Source organism: Pagrus pagrus, assembly GCF_965226575.1.
Source record: "Pagrus pagrus genome assembly, chromosome: 11".
NCBI classification, from domain to species: Eukaryota; Metazoa; Chordata; class Actinopteri; order Spariformes; family Sparidae; genus Pagrus; species Pagrus pagrus.
The window spans coordinates 9,033,350-9,054,331 of NC_140195.1; the positions used below are offsets into that span (position 1 = coordinate 9,033,350).

A 20,982-nucleotide genomic window follows, 5' to 3' on the forward strand; every position below is an offset into this window, starting at 1 on the left:
CCGTTTCTCAAGACTCTCGAGAATGCAGCATCATTATCCTCTCTATGGCCTTTAGCCCCCAAACCATTAGTTCTTAAGGACGATGTAAATATGTGAATTAGGCTCACAATAGACAACTGTATATGGTGTTTAAGTTTAGGTTATTTCCTTAAATAGCTGGGCACTGCAGTTTTTTTTAGGTTTTGAATATGGTTTAACCAATATGGCTTTTTCAGGGCAGAGACCGATTATTAGAAATCAAGGAGAATGAAAACCCATGAATTTAGTCACTTGTTACTTTGCAGATTCAGATTATTCAGTTTATAGGCTATTAATTGTGACGTGTTACCAACCAGATATTGTTGTAGGTGGGACATTGTGTGAGAGGATGTTGCATCAGAGCCCAAGTAGCACATTTTTAAATTTATTTTATTGGCAACCTGACGAAAAATCACAGATACTGATAGCTGGAAAATGCTGAATATCGGCCCTGATAATTGGCTAGTCTACCCCTAGTTTTGAATGACTTTCTGTCCACTTGTGTAGCTATTGTAAAGTCATTTAAAACAGTTTCTCAACAACGTGAAATAAGAAAAAGAAAGAGCCTATTGTGTTCATACGTACTGTGTTCAGCACACAAAGCCAGTTTGTATTGTCATTACCTTCTAAATGAATCAATAGGGTCTACTGTAAAGACATTTTAGTGACTTGTCCATATGGTTTATAGGTTTCAAAATGGCTCCAGGTCTCTTTAGGAAAAGAATGGAAATTTAATCACACACTTTTGGCGGGCTTAGCGAGGCAGCTGTGACAGTCAACAACCTCGTCATGTCAGCCTGAGACTCAGGAGAGACTGTCCTTGAAACACAAAGAGCGCCTGATGACATTGATTCAATTCAGCCAGTGTAGTTCTCATTCGCTGTACAAAGGCCAGTATACTAAAAAAACCTTTTCAGTACAGACAAGCGACGATAAAACAGCATAGTGTGCTCTGGGTTTTAAAATAAGTCGCCAATGCCATCCACATTCTCAGACAGAGCTTCCATCATCGCTGCTCCCTGCTCATCAACAATTTTGATTCAGGGTAATGATACACTTAATTATTTTGGATCCTAGCCAGAGATGTGCAGACGACACAATTTGGTAAGAGAATCCCAGTATTACAAGGAACCTGATGTGTAATTACACAGATGTTAGGCGTGGATCAGGTACTGTACATGGGCTTGCAGTTGATTTGCGCCATCATGTTTCATCCTGCTTTTCATTTTGAGGCAAGGACAAGCTGATACGCCTCAGTTGCTCTTATAATTATTTCTGCTCCTCTCCCTTTTCCATGCCCAGTCTCTCTGTCATGCTCTCAGTCTCAGCCCAGGCCGGCCAGGGTGTCGATCCCTGAGGACATGACGCTAGAACGCCTATCTCAGGCATCTGCAGATGGGGGATTGGGAACTATCTTTGATTCAATACAATTTTCCGAATCAAACTGAGGAATTAAATGAAATCTTACAATGTTATCTCTCAGGTCGAATTGGTCACTCAAGTGTGCTGCGCTGATGGACTGATAACATAACCCACTTAGTTTTTATCATCCACATGCCACAGAATGCACAATGTGTAGATGTGAGAGTGCCTGCGCGTCATTTACGTCATCCACCCAGTCCTCTTCAATCATAAGTGGTCCCATAGCAGTGTAATTCAGTGTGGTATTCAAAGGATAGATTATAATCCGCAGGACAATCCTTGTATTCTTCCTGTAATATGCACACAACAGCACCACCGTCCCCAGACAGGCAAGCTTCAGTGGTTGTCTGTGTTCGCCAGATAAAGAAGAACAATAGTTCTAATAGGCAGCAGAGAGTCTCGGCAACCAGTGTTTCAGACGCGCACATTTGTTCTCACAAAGGCTAAATGTATTTTGAGTGGCAGATTAAGGATATTGGTCAGGGGCTCTGCATTGTCAACTGCGAAAAGTGGGGTAAATGTGTGTTGGGATGATAATTCACACATTCTTCGGCTCCACGGCGGACAATGAAGACGCACTGTTCCCGGTTTTGGGAAATGTGTTTCACAGATTGTTAATTATGGGTAACATAATCTCATTAAGTCCTTTTGCTTTGCGACTCAATTTCTTTTACAAGCATTAGTCATGATTGAGTAGTTTAAGGGTTTAAGTTCTTCTATTGTCTGAGTTCAAAAAATGTCCGTCTTCATAAGGGCTCTGGTTTGTCCCATTTGTATTCCACGAGGAAGACTGGTGTCCAGCAGAAGCAACAGCACAGTTTGGCTGGTTGAGCGTCTGTAATACCAAACTGTCTTGGCCCGGACACAAACAGACAAAAATTATATTCATATGGCATTCATTCAAATATATTTGAGATGGAGTCTGGTTGGTTTTAGCATCTTTTTCACTACAAACCTCTTATTCATTCTCAGTATAATACACCAGTGTTGATAGAAGCATTCAGATCCTCTACTTAAAGCTATAATCAATATTTCATAATAAAAAGAAATCAATGACGACGTGAAAACACTAACACAAAGTTATTAATCTACAAAGAATATAATCGCCTAAATGTGCAGCTTCCCTCTGCTTGTGTCAGCTGAGTGTCAGCTCATTGTTTGGCTGTTAGCTACAACTCTTCTGTTTTGTTTTTAGCTGCTGCAGGCAGCTATATTAAGAGAACAAGCTCTAAAAACCCCATTGTTCACTACCTGCTCAGCAGCAAATGGCATACAAACACAGTTAACAGACTAGCTGGGAAACATAATGGAGCATTGAGCACCTAAGGAGTTAAATATTTTTCTGAGGGGTTGGTTGAGACCAAACACAGAGCAAAAAGAGATTTATTATTGGACTTCCAACACAAAAAACGACCCCAAATAACTTATCAGGCCCAGAAACTGGGATATAATGTTGGCACTTGGCAGTTCATGTTTCTGCAAACCACAGAAACATCAGTGGTTGACATTTGTAGCAAACGTGGCATATCACGTTCTGACTATACACTCATTAGCTGACTCTCACATCAGGAAGTGGAGGAGACAGAGGTGGTATTGTTACAAGCCAACCAGGCCTGCAAATGGTCACCTTAACCAAATGTTTTCTGCGTAAACCTAACTAGAGCATAAGCGCTGTGTTGTGACGAGACAGAAATAAAAAACTAAACCTTGTTCAGTTTTAATTCACCTGTGGTTTTGCACAAACGTACTTAGCTAACATTTATTCTGGCGATGGGGTTGAAATAAAGATGTTGCTCTGTATCTGCTGGATGTGTAAACAAACAACTGTTTGCTTACAACTTTGCCTTATCAACTTTAAGGGTCATGATGGTGTCAAAAAAACAACTTGTTTCAGCTTCACAGAAGTGGCAAGAAAGATTATTGCTGGTTTAGTTCAAAGTAACAATATTACATGATATAAGCCAAGTAATTATGCAGAATTGCCCCTTTCAGAATGTTGTCTTATCTTATTTTTGTATTATTACTAATAGGTGCACCTGAGTATATTATAATAACAGAATGTTAGGTAGTTTAATTTGGGACTGAAACAATGAATTAATTAATCATAAATTTTACATGAGATTCAGTGTCTCAGATGGAAGGATTTGCTTCTCTCTGTTTCATAATCATTATAAACTGAATATGTTTAGTTTTCGCACTGTTGGTTGGACAAAACAAGACATGATGAATCCAAACTGATTCAATTTGACACCTTGGACTGATGGAAACTGGGATGGCAATCTTGCTCTGTTTTCTGACATGAAAAATAATCATGAAATTTCATTCAACCATTCATTAGTTTCACTGTGGATGGTGGACAAGTTTATCAAATGATTTTATTTAGGTGGATTAATACCTTGCAAAGTAACTATAGCCGCTAAATAAATCTAGAAAAGTTCCATGTAAATTTCCTCTAACATCTAGTGGACTAGAAGTGTAAAGTAGAAGTACGTAAACAGTACCTGAGTACGAGGGCGTCGCTTTGTCATGAAAAGGTGTTGGGGACATGAGCTCAGATGAAGAAAACACTTTTTGAATGGTCCGCAACACAGGCAATGTAATGAGGGGGATCATAGGAGGTCAGAGTAGACAATTACGGCAGGAGACAAATTGCATAATGGAGCGTCAAAATTGATTTAATCTCATTTGTTTGTTAACATTACTTGGTGCAAGCTAGTATCTGTTTTAGCTAATTTTTAACTCATTACTCTTTTAAAAACTGATGGGGACAAAACTTGTCATTTCAAAAAGTGGTGAGGGCATGTCCCCGGTGTTGACTAAATGCACTTAGTTAGTTTCCGCAGCTTCAAACGTAGCTTACTGCACATTTATCTGTGTACAAATGTCCCCTCAAGAGGAACAACAACAAGTATAATCAGTTATCTCCACGTTTTGTACAACACATATCTTTCATCTGTTTCAAGCTGCCTCCCCAGGGACTGGGGACAGTGAAACAAAATCTTCATCTGTTTTTTCCTTCTAAATATTCAGAAGTTGGCTGCTTGTGCTAGAGAAAAACACATTTGTAAAAATATCTGAGAAAATACGGACGATTTTACTCTACTACATATCAAGGTGACTTTCATGGATGTTAAGGTAGCTGCGAAGATTATTGATTTTGAGACTAGGGTGCTCTGTGCCTTGTTTTCACCAAATGATCTCAGTAAATCTTGTGTTTCATCAGGGACGACAGTCAGTTAAAGACACACTGCAGGACATGGTGTGTCTAGTCTCGGGGAGGTGTGATTGAGTCCTTGAGAGCTCCTTGGATAGACTGACATGGCAATTGCTCCTCCGTCTGCAAGAACATGTCAGGATGCCCTGAGTATCTATGTTAGCAGCCGGGGCTATCGATGTTTATTTTAGACCAGCGATGTGTCATTAATAGCTCCGTCCACAGGGCTGATGAATAAACTCTTAAGTCTCTGGTATTCGCATGACGTTGCCCTCCCTCAGAGTGTAAACATTGTGAAGACAGATTAGTTCTGCCGCTGTGGTTAAAGGAGATTAGCAGAGATTATTAACAAACATGCTGGATTAAATAGACAGTATCACTCCTTTCTTTGCACACATCCCGACCACGCGGTTCTAACAGAACTTGGGGTGCAGCTGCTCAAACCAGCAGCGTGGCTAAAACATCGTGTCTCAGCACGGCAGCAGTCGTCACAGGGATTGGACGCAGTGCTGCGTGGATTCAATCTTCCTGGTCCCAATTAAAATCAGATTTACTGACATCAGTCACAGTTCATCACAGTGATTATGTTCAAGCTGTTCACTGAGAAGACGATAGAGTTTATGGGAACTGCCACTAATTGGAGGTCTTCACTCTATCACTTTACGTCCACATATTAACCTTTCTTTTCTGGTGCAGTATGTGATACATTCGCCTCAATTCTGGATAATGACATTGAAACCATTTTTTTTTTTGAAAGGCAGCTTTAAATAATGTATGAACTCTTCCCTCTTTACACTAAAATCACTGGGTCAACATTGACCCAATTTTGGTTTACCCACTAAAATATGCATTTACTCACATGATATTATGCGTGTCTGGTCAATAACATCCTTCGCATTTTTAAATAGCATGGATACACTGGTGAATATTAACTGCGTACGTCCCAGTTTGTGAAACCTAATACATGTACTCCACAACCTTTATCTGACAGCTATAGTTTACTACTTACCCTAAAAATTGAGATTTTACATTCAAAACACAAGAAGAACTTTAAGACAATGGTGCATTGTCACAGTTTGAGGCAATTTACACGTGTTATTTGCTTTCTTTATTGGCCGAATGTGAGTGGATTGTAATGTAACATGAAAAATTTGACTCCGTCTCTCTCAATCAAGCCTGTGGTCAATTTGTTTAAGTTGTTTGATTTATTTGTGAAGGACTTTAATTAGATTTTCCACGACTTCATGCTTCATTCTCGAGTGCCTCTTCTCAGTGCCTCTCTCCGCTCCGCTAACAGGTAGCGACAGTAGCTAACGTTAGTTTACGAATGGAGTGAGCTAACATTAACTAACGACCAGTTTCCTCCACAGTACTGACTTTCCACAGAGCACCTGTAAATGTTTCACTGATCTCATTAAGTTGGTTAGCTATTATTTAAAATAATTACGTGTGCCTCTTGATTGATTATTTGAGTCTATTTCCTTGTAAGAACTGCCAAACATTTCTTGGTTTAAACATCTCAAACGTGGTAATTTTTTTTCTTTTATAAAATTGCTGTAAACTGAAGAGTTTTGAGGTTTGGACTGTTTGTCGGACAAAAAAAGACATTTGAAGAAGTCTCAACTCTAAAACTGTGAACAGCGTTTGCTGCTATTGTCCTACATTTTACAAAAAACATTGAAAAAAAAAAGGTCCACACACTGTAGCTCCCTTTAGTCCAATTTATTAGCATATTCATAAGTGACGTTTTTGAACTAATGCTCTTCTTCAGGCTTACATTTAACAAACCACACCATGAAATTAATCATTTGCAAATTAATCCATAATCCATCCTTGCATATTAAAGCGTGATAATAACATTCTAATATACTATATATTAATGCATATATATATATATATATATATATATATATATCATCATCAGACATACTGAGGTTCCTTCAGCAATGAGTACTTCTATCTCCAATATTTTACATACATTTTGCTGATAATGGTTACATGCTTTTACTTGAGTAACACTTTTATTGCATTTCTACTTATAATGAAGTATTTTCACAGTGTGGTAGTAATACTTTTACTTATCTGCTGACTTCCGGCATATGCACATCATTTTGTTCAACCAGAAGTAAATCTGTGACAGGTTTAAGAAAAAGGCTAGAATGTCTAACATCAACTTAAAATAACCAGTTAAGGTGAATAAACCAACAGTAATATAAAATAAATCACTACAGCTTGGTCAAAACAACCCTTTGTTAAACATCAACCCAGTGTTGCAGTATTGACTCAAACCAGAATCCACAGACAACACCGCCCACACATAAGCCACAGACTTACACTGTTTATCTGATTTTCAGATAATGTTATCTAAGGATATAAATAAACGTATTGATTTGCTCACTTAAGCAATTTTCATCCATCTGAAAAAAAGGAAGTCAATATGCACCTTGCAGCGACACGATAAGAATGGATCATTTAAGCATGCATCTGAAATAATGGCATTGTTCTGTCCCTGAATGGCTCCGCCATGTATCTTGTGTTGCAGGTGCCCGAGGTCTGGCACTCAGGGGCTGTAATCACGCGGCGTGTTAGAATAGAGAGTTTGACCTGTGGGTGGATGATGTGACCTGACATAATCATCACAAATTTTATCTACTGCCATGTATTTTCTCTCTGTGGTGCAGTAGATGAGTCAGAATCTTTGATCTTGTGTTATTAGGGTTCCTCACATTTGCAGACATTTCAGACCTTCACCTACACATGCAAATTATATCTTGTTATAAAATACACACAAGGTTCACCGCACTTATCTGAAAGCTGAGTGCTCAAACATTCCATAACTTTGTGCTGAATTTTTATGACTGTGCTAAAGCGATGCCCCGGTGAAACATCTCCAGCAGATCCCCAAGACACTGGAAATGTATTTTACTGTAGACTAGAACTTGAATGAAGAGTGAATAAAGAATTTTTCTCTAAAAGTGGGAAGTAAATTTATGGGCAGCTTGAGGGCATTTCAGGGAAGGTATTTTTAAGAGAGATTTTGTTTAATCTTTACAACAGTTTTCTCATTTTTTAATTGCTGTGCCCTTGGCGATCAATTCATAATATCTGGCGCCCCCTGGGAGGGTCAGGACCCAGACTTTGGAAAGCAATGATCAAAAAAAACAAACATCCATTGAAGAGTTCTGTTATTTAATTGCAGTTTAATAGGAGGTATTTGTTGCACGTTGAGTTCTCACATGATAGTGTCCAGTGCCATCTAGTGGTACGAAGATAATAAACAGTCTCTGGCCCTCTCTCTCTCTCTCTCTCTCTCTCTATCTCTGTGTGTGTGTGTGTGTGTGTGTGTGTGTGTGTGTTGTGGGTTTTGACTTGTCATTTCATATCAGTCCCTCAGGAAAATTACTTTTGATTCACCCACTGCAGAAACAAAGAGGGCCCATATTAGTTTATGGAGCCATTACGATAATTGCAGTGGAGCAAACAGAGGTATTTATGGCTGATTAATGAACAAAGGCCATTAGAGCTACAATTGTCACCCAATGCACTATAATAATATATAAAATAACCATTAAAAATACCAAATGTTGTTGTGCAGATATGTAGCAAAGAGTCCAACAACCTCATCCAAAGTGGAATACAACTTTTATCCATAGTAATGTAAATACTGTGCGCCCTGATATAAAGCTTATGCAGTGTTGTCTTTCTACATCCACTAAAAATAAAATCACAGTCATCCGTCTGTTTTGTCAGCCTGGCTCATTTTGAGCTGGACGGCCTCTTCGCAAGTCCTCATCTCCGCGGCCACACTCTGCCTCCGCTCCTCGTCCAGTCTCTTGTAGTTGAAGTAATGCATGATGAAGAAAAATATGCCAGGCACCAGCATAAACACTCCGCATGCATAGTACATGTATTTGTAGTCTCCAAAAATGTCAACCAGAGCTCCTGCAGGAGAAGATGCACACTTTGTTAGTCATCGTTTCATAATTTTCTACATTTCGTTCATGCATTTGTCATCTGACGTAGGGTTGTCTCGATATCAGATTTTCACTACAGGATTATCGTTAGCCAAACAAATGCACGGTAACGATATTATTGCAATATCTATAGAAATTTGACAAAAAAAATGCAAGCAATGAAATCTGTCTTTAACTTTGTTTGCTGTATGTTTTGTCTCTTTTTTGGCAAATAAATTACCCTAAAAATACAACCATAGGGAGGTGGAGAGAGTCTGTAAGCTTAACTGTAAAAAAAGAACAATTACTATCAACTACTCTAAATACTAATGAAAAGCTGACCAGGTCAACTAACAAAGAAAAGATGCACAAGGCCGAACGTATCAAAATATTGTTAATATCGCGACAACCCTAATCTGAAATAAAACTCGATTCACAAACCTGAAATTGGAGGTCCAAGGAGCACTGGTCCACACTCGATGATGGTGACCAGTCCAACTGCACTGGAGAAGCGATGAGCTCCAACAAGGTCCATCAAAACTTCAAACAGCAGTGCAGACACCATCCCAAACCCCAAACCAAAGAAGACCGCATAAACAATCAGGCCTGAATATCCAGATGCCAGTGGGCATAAAAGGTGACACAAACCATTGTATGAAACTGCAAAACTGAAAAAGTACTGGATCCGGGGCCTTATCCACTTGGAGTTGCCTAAGAAGCCAGTTGTTGGTCTGATAAACATGTCCGATAGAGCAAAAACAGAGAGCAAGAAAGCTGCTGAATATTCATCAATCCCCTGATGTCTGGCGTACGGAGCCAGAAAAACCACAGGCGCAAAAAAGCCAAAAAACATGACCACATTACCAATGAGATAAATGAGGAAGCCCCGGTGTCTGAAAAGCGAGACGTCAATGAATCTGTGCACACAGCCCTGACTCTTGCCCTCACTCTGGTTTTCTTCAGTCAGGAGGTTATCTGACTGTGCACTGGTGTCCACAGTGGCAGCTTCCTCAGCGGCTGCACCGTTACACTCTGCTGGTTCAGTCTTCGGTTTCTGTCGGGCAGTTTTGTTGACTGGTCGCATCAAAGAACCAGCTACACAGCAGTTCAAAACAATGGATCCCAGAATGAGGAAGCTTCCTCTCCAGCCAAAGGAATCAAACAGGAATTGATTGAGAGGAGCCAGAGTGAACAGAACGACCGGACTTCCTGTCATGGCGAGCCCGTTCGCCAAAGGCCTTTTGACCTGGAAGTAGGTACCTATGATCGTCAGGGCCGGCTGGAGGTTGAAGGCCAGGCCAAAACCTGTTGAAATAATAAAGTAGTTCATTATTATTGCATGAATACTGGATTTTACTTGGATCACATGAATATAGACTCAAACCTGTGATGCTGAGGTCTCAGTAAGATTTAAAAGACAGCTGAAGAAGCATTGAGGCCATTACCAGTGGTGAAAGAAGTATTTAGATCGTTTCTGTAAGTAAAAGTACCAATAACACATTGTTGGGTAGTTAATTCTACAGCAATGCATCATATTTTATACAAAACAATACATATTCTATAACAATACAAGACATTTGTAGCAGTGCTGTCCTGTGAGAACCACGTGCAGCATCTTTAAAAAGTCAAGTTTTAATGAGGTCAGAAAAACAGCCTGTTTTCAGCTTTGTGACAAGGTGTTTTCCAGCTAATCTAGTGGGGGTTTGAAATAGTTTATTAAGCTTAAGAAGTCGGAGAAGTTTCTCAACTCATAGTGGAACATTTAATCCTTCACAACAACAAACGTTCACATTCAAAATAACAACGTTTGAAGGTTTCCGCTGGAAAGGAAGATATGAAAAATTGTTATGTGAAAAGTAACTAAAGCTGTCAGACAAATGCGGCCTCTGAGATGTGGTGGAGTAGATGTATGAAGTTGTAAGAAATGTAAATACTCAAGTACTCGAGTGACCCTCCAAAACTGTACTTGAGTAAATATACTCGCTATTACATCATCTGCAAAATGAAATAACAAAAGAAAATGTCGTTCTGGTGAAGAAAACATGGAGTCTTCATCAGCATCTTTATGAGAATTGTTTTTTAGCATTCATTATCTGAGGAGGAATTCTAATTTTAGTTTTCATTACAAAATACTGTACATCATAAAACTTTCCCATGAAATCACCAGGACGACTTGGGTAGTGGGCAGGATAATGCCATTTATAATGAATATGGTTATATCAATTCTATCATTAACTAAAGTACTGATAGAGATTCATTAGCGAGAGATAGAGCTAAGATAAATAGCAATTATATTATGAATTACTATCAATTTTGGAGTTTTTTTGAGTAAATTCAAACTATTTCTATTATAATCAGAGCTGATATGAATAGCCGATTGCTCAAAAACATAGCAGTAAATATTTTAATGATCAATTATGAAGTGTTTTTAAGAAAAAATTACAAACGTTTTGTCACCAGCATCTATCCATCATTTATGGGGATTTCCTCCCTTGCTTGTCTATGTAACAGTACACTAAAATGTTTTGGTTGACACAAGAAATTGCAACTTTTTGCACTACTTTTGATATTTTATGCACCAAATGATTTATTGATGAGTCTAGAAAATAATCTGCAGATAAATCAATAATAAAAAAAATAAGTATTATCTTTTTTAAACATTATTTTCTCATTTTTATATCCATAGTGGTAGTGCAGATAAAATCAGGCACTTCACTCATGTGCAGGTCTATTCAGTGCCACTCTAGGTAGATCATCTCCACAATAGATTAAAGTTTAAAGTCTGAGAGGTTTGTTTGCTCGCTGCCAGAAAACCTGATCATGTGGTCTGGCAAACATCCATCCCTGTAGCCATTCATTGATTTAGAATCACACTTTCAAAAGAACAAGGTGTATTAGTAGCATTTTAACATGCCCTGGACGTTTCATAATGATTCGAAACAATATTTATACATTCCACAGAAGGGATGGCATGGCCCGGGTTAACCCGACACAGGTGCACAAACAGCTCAAGTGGACTGGCACTGACAATCAGAGAACTCCTCCTGAGTCTCAACCAGCATCCTCCTGTTTCAGCCAGTCACAACCGGGCAACGTAAAGCAAACATTAGAAAAGAGCAGCAGCAACCATACAAGTAAGAAACCTCGAAATCTATATGAACAAATATTTACCTCCAATTACTCCAACGCATAGATACAGATGCACAATAGTTTTGCCAAAAGAAGCCAGCACCATGCCGGCGCTGACCATGACCCCACCGACCAAAACGACGGGTCTGCTGCCATAGCGGTTGACAAGTATGCTGCTCACAGGTCCTGCACAGAGGAGAGAGAAATCTTTTTTTGGTAGTTACCTTCTTCTTTCACAGAAAGTTTGCAGCACCCAGGCTAAGTCTCCCACTGACCTGCTGCATACATAGAAGCAAGCATGACCGAGGACACCCAGGCAATCTGACTGTAGGAGACTGAAAAATATTCCTGAATCTCCTTAAAGTAGATGGTGAGGGACTTGGGAAAGGCATAAGAGAATCCAATGGAGATGAAAGCCCCGAGGACGACAGCCCAGCCCCAGCCTCCGTCTGGTGGGGTGTACCCGAGTTTGGTTGCTGCTGCAGGGGGCATGTTCCTTTTCAACAGCTGGGAACAGGTCGGAGAAGTGAACAGAGTCTAAAAGAACATTTTCAAAGTGACAGTAATGATCACACAATGCTTACACTAATGCACAGGTTCTACTTGTCACAAGAGCTTACCTCTGCTCAATCCTCGAAAGTGTTACTCAGTCTGAACCTTGTTGTTGTACTAGGCTGTGGCTGTCTCCCGCAGAAAGACCCTGCTCTAAGGCCTTTGATCTCATCACGCGTGCTTGCACGAGAAATACAAGTGGCCACACACACACACACACACACACACACACACACACACACACACACACACACAAACACGCAAAAGCAATTACACTGCTAGAGCCTGTGATTTTAGGGCATACAGCGTATCTATGAACAGAAAAGCTAAAGTCAACGAGGATAAGGAGGACAAGGATAATGTAAAAGTAAAAATACAACCTTCTGTTTTTAATCCGTTTAAAAGTTCTGTGTGGTTCTGAGGTGGGCAATGGGGATACAATCTTATATCATGAAGAGACATACATGTTCAACTGAGAAAGTGTTAATATATCATTTAAAAAAAAAACAGATTGGGGTGTCTGTTTTTAGTTAAGCTAATGAGTTTAACACCTGACATTAGAAGGTATTTGATTGCATTGCCATAGAAATCTTGTTAATCCCATATTGGGTAATGCTTCAGATTAATGTCCTTGTAATAAGTGTTAGTTGATAGTTTATGAGGTCTTTCTAAGTCCTTATAATATGCTTATTATTATTCATTATATATTATATTCAAGTCTATCTCAGTGTTAGTAATGGAGAAAGAAATAGTTCATCTTATAAGAAGCTATAATAAATGTGTTAATAGTTTAAAGAATGCTTAAGAATGTAAGTGTTTATAATAGCATTACAAACAGTTTTATTCAGTTTAACCTATTATTAGTAGTAGTTTTTAATCCTCTACTAAGCTCTTGTTGTTGCTTCATTAAGAAAACTAAATACTTCATTATGCATTTTAAGTTAATGGTGCACTCATTAACAGTTAACTATTATTTTGCAGCAAATGGATCTACAGCAGTTAGATAGAACAGTTGTCTCACAATGTCGTTACATATCCTTCTCATAGTTGTTTTATAACTATATTTGAGGGATTGTTGCAAAAAATTTGTGTATATCGGCCAATATATCAACAAATCAAATCATTGTGATGTTATTTGATCTCAGACATTCAACAATTGAACCAAGAAAGCCTGATGTTGGTGTTTGATATAACTTCAAAATTCCCACTGTTTCTCTGAACTGCTGCCTGAATCAAATCATGCATTAGCTATTCAATGGGACCTCCTTTTGATAACAAATATAACTTATAAAGTATTGTTTTCACTTCCATTCACTGAGCTTCCCCTGAGCCCTCCTGAGGAGGCCCAACCCTCCCACTTTGAAAACCTGTGGCCTAACTTGAGGCGTTCACACACGTACAGCTGGAAACCGGCAAAAGACCCCCTCGTGATTTTTAGACAAATTTCTCCTCAGTTTGTTAGCGTTCAAAAACAGCTGTATCCCTTGAGTCTTTACCACAGATGTGGCATCAAAGCATCGTGGGACATGTGGTCGTTAGAGGCAAACAAATTAAGCTGTCTTTTATCATCATTTAAAATAATTAGGCACTCAAATTTAATTTGCCATTACAGAAGAGACACATTCAGTTGAACTATGTTATGAGCAGGAAACCCAAGTATCATGTTCTAGCTGTTCAGAAAGCCTAATGAAAAGTGCTTTCATTTCTCTTTGGTAAATGAATACATGATCAAATATTACTGGCCAACACTGATGGACAGTACATTTACTCAACTGCAATACTTAAGTACAATTTTGAAGTACTTGTACTGCCTAATTCCATCTTGTGCTACTTTACTGCACCAAAGGGAAATACTTTTACTTATTACTTTGCAGATTCAGATTAAAGCGGTCATATTATGCTCATTTTCAGGTTCATCCTTTCATTTGGGCGTCCTAATGGAATAGGTTTATGGACTTCAACTTTCAAAAAACACATTATTTTTCTTATATGGTGCATTGCTGCAGCACTCTTTTCACACTGTGTCTTGAACGCTCCGTTTTGGCTACAGAGTGAGACATCTCACCTCTCAATCTGTGGTGAGAGTTGCACATGTGCATTACTTAACAGGCAGGATGTAGCCAATCAGAGGCACAGTGGGGCTGGTTATGCCGAGCAAGGTAGGGTGATCTAAAATAACGCTGCTACAGCAGTAGCAAAGTATATCTGCTGACTGACTGGAGTGTATTTATTTTATAACAACGCCTGTTACATAGTGATGCACTTAAGTTATGGAAGTAAGGCTCGACTCCAAACCAAGTTTCAGGCAGTGCACCCAAAAACCCAAAAAGCATAATATGACTTCTTTAACAATCAAGGACTTCACTGATGCCTTCATGGGTGGGGAGAGGGCTTCCAGCATTGTATACAGAAATTAAAGGATAAGTTCACCAAAAAACGATAATTATCTACTCACCCTCATGCTGATTGAAAATCGGGGGAAATTTTGTAGTCCACAAAACATGTGTGGCGCTTCACAGCAAAAGAGTGTTGCAGTATTCTCCTAAACAACTGAAGAACATGGGGACTGGTTTTAAAATGTAAATAAAACATAAAATAACTTGATACAGCTTGTTCAATGCATTCCAAGTCTCTGGAAGCCACAGCATCCCAAATTGATTTGAAAAGACGTAAATGACCCTTTAACAAGCCAGAATCTTCACTGTAGCTGCTAAGCTAAAAGCGTTAGCACACACCCCATGTGGAAAGGATGCACAAGCTCAACCACGTGTCGAGGGTATAAATAACATCTCTTGAGTTTGCATCGGCATGAGTCTGACACATAAAATGGCTTGTTACAGCTGGTCCAGTGTAATCCAAGTCTCTGGAAGCCCCAGCGTCACAAATTGATTTGAAGTTATGGAAGTAAAGGCTTGACTCTAAACCAGGCGTGTCAGGCAGTGCAGGAGCTTTGTTTTCTTTGGGAGAGAGTAACTCTCTTTGGCGTGGACCTTTTACATGCACAAAAATGCTACATAACACAATAAAGGAAAGGCAAAAACCCAAAAAGCATATTATGACTTCTATTATGTAACTTATGTGTGTCACTATGTAACAGGCGCTATATAAATATATATTTTTATATATTTAGTATAAAATAAATGCACTCCAGGCAGTCAGCAGACTGGTTGCTACTGTATGCAGATGTAGCAGCGTTATTTTAGATCACACTACCTTGCTGGGTATGACCCTCTGATTTGTTACATCTGCCATTAAGTAATGTGCACGCTCACCAAAGATTGAACAGAGGCAGATGTCTCACTCTGTAGCTAAAATGGAGCGTTCAAGACGCAGTGTGAAAAGAGTGCTGCAGCAATGCACCATATGACAAAAATAATGTGTTTTTGGAAAATTCAAGTATATAAACCTATTCCACTAGTACCCCCAAATAAAAGTATGAACCTCACATTAGCATAATATGCCCGCTTTACATTCACAAACATCTTATGTGCAATTCATGGCACAATTCAAATGGGATCAAATTATGATTTGTCTCTCTCCATTTCCCACCATACAAAGTTTTTCCAAAATAAGGTCCCATGCGGTCCACCGGAAAGGGCGTGACTAAGGCTCTCTATTCCTCCAACATTCGGCTCGAGAAAACGCAGCAGAGTGAGACCTCTTCCGGTGGACAGAGAGGAGTCTACACTGCTCACCACGCCTCCATGACTTGTGCGTCTCCGTCAGCTGTTATTAAACGGTACAGATTCACAGTTTGTATGAATTTAACTCTCTCTTACTAAATGGGAAAATGTGAGGGAGCGAGATAATGTTGCTTTAACGTCAGAGCTTCTTTGTGTCCATTGTTTGTCTGTTGGACACCATCAGCGACCTCTGTTTACGTTATTCAACCGCTTGTGTAACACGTGAGTTGCTGGCTTCCCTTCACGTTAGCTTAGCTGCTGTTTGATACACTGAAGTCAGATACTTAGCTCGTGCATTAATAGCTAGATAGTTGGTCTCCTGTTTAGCTCATCGCAAAGGTTCGTGGTCGTGGTGCGTTCAGGGTATTCAGATGTTTTCCAGCGTGAGAACGTGTTTGGCGTCGGGTTTGACCAGGCTGCCCAGCTGTGTGAGTTCAAGGGCGGCAATACGAGCGACACCTGCCCTCTGTAGACATCAGCATCGCACCTTCAGCTCTGGATCTGCAGATGTCAAGGTAAACTTCACTGTGTGTCACAGTCAAACTATACAGAAACAGGGTTTGAGTTTGTTAATGGCTGATTTAGTTACTGACATAACTGTTGGTGAGTTAGGTAACCTACTGGCAATGTCACTGCACCTTTCACAAAAAACACAAACATTAAAGGGGCACTGTGTATCTTTCAATCTCAGGATTTTCATATTTACGATATCAATGAGGTAATAAAACAGACAATACAATTTCCAGATTTTCTATAACTGAATAGACAAGATGTTCTCAGAGGAAAATAAGCTCCCCAGAACACTGTTCGAAGCTAGAGAGGTGGCAGGGTCCGCCACATATAAACTAAGCGAAACGGTGTGAAATTGTAATTTAAAGGTCAGTTTGTTTATTCAGTTTATGCAGAGAGATTAAGATTTTTCTCTTCTGATTAAAATTTCTTCCCCAAAAACTACATAGTGCACCTTTTTAAGTCCAGTTCTTGGGTAGAGTAACGCACTTATTACATCCAGCACTAGTTAAATGATTCACGTGTCTATCAACTTTTCATGTGTGTGTGTCATTTTAAAAGTTTTGAATCTGGACCAGCGCAGTGTGTAGAGCGGAGCAGTAGTTGGCTCAGAAGCAAGAGTTTTTACTGTGAACTGCCATATCATTTACAGTAGCCAACTGTGAAGGCTGGGAGATAAGATTTTATTGTGGATCGCAATAAAAAAACACTCAGGATAAGATGATGGTGGTGAATTTCCAGTAATGGATTATCGTAAATTGGGATAATCGAGAATATCATCACATCAAGGGCTGAAAAGGGTTGTAATTTTCATTTTTAATTTTTAATTTTCCATTTTGTAATTCCTACAAATTCTCCTCTGAGTAGTGTAATACAAAACAGATGACTCTTACTTTAATAATACATCTAGTTTCAGCTCTTATTCCATTTTTATATATTTATATGAACTCCATTAGTGTACAGTTTTCACAGTATTGCTTATTTTTCCCCCTTAGATAAAACAGTAGTTGTCCAGGAAAGGTAGTAATGCCACCCCCTTTAAGACAAACCTGGCTCGTATCCCATATTCAAGCATAATTTTACAGGGTAACATTACAGAAACATCTGCAAACAGTCCAGTAAATATTGATACGGCATAGACCGATAATAAGACCAGCTGTCGTTTAATATCTCAAGGTGTCATTGACCCATAAAAGCATAAAGTGCCAACTGGAAATCTTCTTTTCTCCACTATTGATCATTTTCCGCTTGTGCACTTGAATCAGTGAAACAGAAAATTGAATACAGCAGTGATTTCATCATCTAATACCCGCTCTCTCTCTCTCTCTCTCTCAGGTGCTGTATGATGGACTTTGTCCTGTGTGTGTGACGGAGATTCGGTTCCTCCAGTTTCTGCAGAAGAAACGACCTGAAAAAGTAGATTTTGTCGATATCTCCCTGCCGGCCTACGATGGAGCGAAATACAAAGACGTCAGCTACGAGATGGCCATGGAGGAAATGCATGTGATTGATGAGACAGGAAAGGTAAAATTGCATTTCACAAACTTTCACAGAGCTGTAATATTCTGTACGTCGAATTGCTGTATTGGAAGTTTTTTGCCAGTTGGCTAACCTGCTGTGTACCGGCAGGTTCACCGTGGGGTCCCGGCGTTTGCAGTCATGTACAGCGCTGTAGGCCTTGGCTGGGTGGGTCGCTTCATGATGTGGTCGCCTGTGAGACCGTTCATGGACAAGTCCTACGCCATCTTTGCCCGGAATCGTTTAAAGTGGACCGGGCGTGGGGAGGAGTGCACCACAGGACGCTGTGAAAAGAAATCACATTGACGCTGACCATTGAAAAAATGAAGTATGTTTAGTCCTTTTAATTGATTGCGCAGAAGAACTGGAGAAATACAACATGATCCAAGATGTTGAAGGGAAATATCGGCTGCCTGATGAAATGTGAATGTTGTGACGCCATTGTTTGATGCAGAATTCCTTTATCACCTTTAAATGTGATTAAAACATACTTCAGTTAGATCAGTTAGAGCAGTGGTTCTCAACCTTTTTTGAACCAGCACTCCTGTTTATATCATTAAGAAACATGCCATTGAGTGCCAAATAACAGATGTGATTTACTTGGACAGTTGGAATGTTATTGGGTTTATCATTAGTTTTCCCAGCGAGGTCCAAAGCCGTGTGAACAATGTCTAAAATTGTGTTTTTTCCTTTGCTTCTAATGTGGCATGTCACTGAACATTTTTCATCAGCCACCTCTGAAGTCTTGATAGAAGGATTTTGAACCTGAGTCACTGGCACCTGACAGCAGAAAACTTGAAATACATCACATCGTCCTGTCGCCTCAGAGGTGCAAAAAGCGTTTCTGGAGAAAGACCGTCAATTATCGAGTCTCATTCTTCTGTGAGTTGTTGCAAGTTTCAACTTCTGTGGTTGAGAATCTTTGGTGCAAACTCACCAGAACACCTCAACGCCCCCCTTTCAAAAATATCGCCTCCAGTTTTAGTTAAAGTAATGAAGAACAACAAAAAATGAGATTGTTCCAGTGAAAGAGATGACGATATTGCAATATTAAAGCAAAAATAGGATTGTCCAATCTAAAGGGAATTGCTCTATAATGTTAAATGTCATATAAGCATCCCAAAAAAAGACCAAACACTGGTCATTTGAAAGAAAAACATTAAAAAGCAGCTCACTCCGACTAATAACACCATTTGTCACATCACTGATAAAACTGACAGATGAGCAGACAAAATAAACTTTGGATATTGAAAAAAGTACTTAGCCTAACCATGACAAAAATGAAGTTGCAGAGAAAGAGGCTCGAGGACAAAGCGAAGACAGAGAGTAATGGTGTACTGTATATAAGCAACACTTGTCATACTATGACAAATAAACAGTACAGAGAAAATCACTGAGGCAAAAGGCAATTTCCTGCTGCACCCAGCGTGTCAGACCGATGTTCATTCAAAAGCAGATAGAGAACCGGACTGTCAGGAAGCTGCCACTAGATGTCATAGTAAGTCTAGAATAATATCAGCTGTGAGAGTGACATAAGGATTCTGTTATATGTCAGATTATTGACCAGATCGCGGTTGACTTGTTCGTTTCAGTTTGCCTTATCATCATTTGGGAAGCAGATATAATAAAAAAAGAAGAGTATATGATTCTTTTTGGTTAAATCAATATGTAATGTGTCTGACAATAAAGAAAACTCAGAAAAAAAACAAAGCTGACTGAAGCGGCATATTTTTAACTTGAATTACTCTTTGTAGGTAATGTGAGAGTGCGAGGCGGACAGATATGGCACAGACTGTCAGGATCCTGTTCTGTGTGTGTTTCATCAACACACTGCCAGGCAGAACAGCATGTGCTCGTCAGAGGTTAGGTGCTGATGTTTACAAAGCATTGTCTGTGTGATATAAGGCGCGCAAGACACATTTCAGTGTGAAGTAAATACTGTCTTATCCTTTCCTTGTCTTGTCTCAGTAATCTAAATGATTTAAATGCATTTTAGATGAGGGTTAAGATGACAGCCAGCAACTTGCAGGGTAATTATTTCTCGACAAGGTAGAAATGAATTACATAGCGGGTGGGTACAAGGGAAGACAACTTTGTGTTTAAGTGTGATGTAGAAATAAACCATACCAAGTAAATTATTATTATTTCTGGGTGCTTATTTTTGTTATGTTTTACTGGGTAACAAAGCAGGAACAATGGGGTGACAGTGAAATAGCTGATACAATATGGTTTGATAGGATATGTTTTTAAAATCATTCATTAATTCATTCATATTTGCTTTATTTAGCTCATTTCAGTGTATAATGTCCCCCAACACTATTGAACAAAACATGTTGAAGTTTATTGTCCGGATTCTTGTTTTTGTTTTTAGTTTATGTGCCTTTTAATGGCATTAATGAACATACGGGCTCGCTCTGCTGGTACCCTGTTTGTACCATGTGATTACTCTCTCTCTCTGTACATGTATGATTGTATTTTATTTACACGTACATAAACTGTAACATAATTTAAGGAAAACAACAAAAAAACACAAGAGATACTACTGACGTAATAAACTGAAGAAAACAACCAATCAATGGACGATGATCTAATAAAAACACAGAAATACCATAAAGAATATATCAGGTGATTTGAGTGTTTTACAGTGTAACTTACAGACCTTAAAGCCAAATCATACATTTTCTTTGTATCCCTGATGTGCAAAGTCTTAACACTGTAACGTGTGGGCTGTAATCTAAAGCTATATCACAGTTCATTGTTTCTATGAATCACTACAGGCTTGTAATTGTTATGTGTCACATGCTGCCGCCTGTGCAGAGCTTGTGACCAGATTTACAGTTCTGTCTGTTTTGGAGGGAGGTGTGTGTGTTTGTGTTTGTGTGTGTCTCTGTGTGTGTGTGTGTTGTGCTGTGACGTACGAAGCAGCTAACATCGGCTCCCTGAGACCCTTAAGTTGTCACCCCCTCCCTAATTTTAGATTTGT

At 39.2% G+C, this 20,982-nt stretch overlaps 2 protein-coding genes across 3 annotated transcripts; one reads left to right on the plus strand and one right to left on the minus strand.

The window, feature by feature from the left end:
- Positions 1 to 7,826: 7,826 nt before the first annotated feature.
- On the minus strand, positions 7,827 to 12,439 carry slc16a7 (solute carrier family 16 member 7). Of its 2 annotated transcripts, none has more exons than XM_084367312.1 (5): positions 12,357 to 12,439; positions 12,012 to 12,273; positions 11,779 to 11,922; positions 9,049 to 9,912; positions 7,827 to 8,596 (listed from the first exon to the last, which is right to left on the minus strand). In XM_084367312.1, exons 2-5 carry the CDS (start codon positions 12,226 to 12,228, stop codon positions 8,385 to 8,387), a joined length of 1,437 nt encoding a protein of 478 aa, XP_084223438.1. In that variant the 5' UTR covers positions 12,229 to 12,273; positions 12,357 to 12,439; the 3' UTR covers positions 7,827 to 8,384. The 2 variants fall into 2 exon arrangements, with proteins under 2 accessions (XP_084223438.1, XP_084223437.1); XM_084367311.1 differs by having other exon boundaries at positions 12,012 to 12,243; positions 12,357 to 12,427.
- Positions 12,440 to 15,974: 3,535 nt separating this feature from the next.
- LOC311264928 (uncharacterized protein) lies at positions 15,975 to 20,149 on the plus strand. The gene is made up of 3 exons (XM_084366147.1): positions 15,975 to 16,486; positions 17,817 to 18,005; positions 18,111 to 20,149. Exons 1-3 carry the CDS (start codon positions 16,343 to 16,345, stop codon positions 18,303 to 18,305), a joined length of 528 nt encoding a protein of 175 aa, XP_084222273.1. The 5' UTR covers positions 15,975 to 16,342; the 3' UTR covers positions 18,306 to 20,149.
- Positions 20,150 to 20,982: the final 833 nt, after the last annotated feature.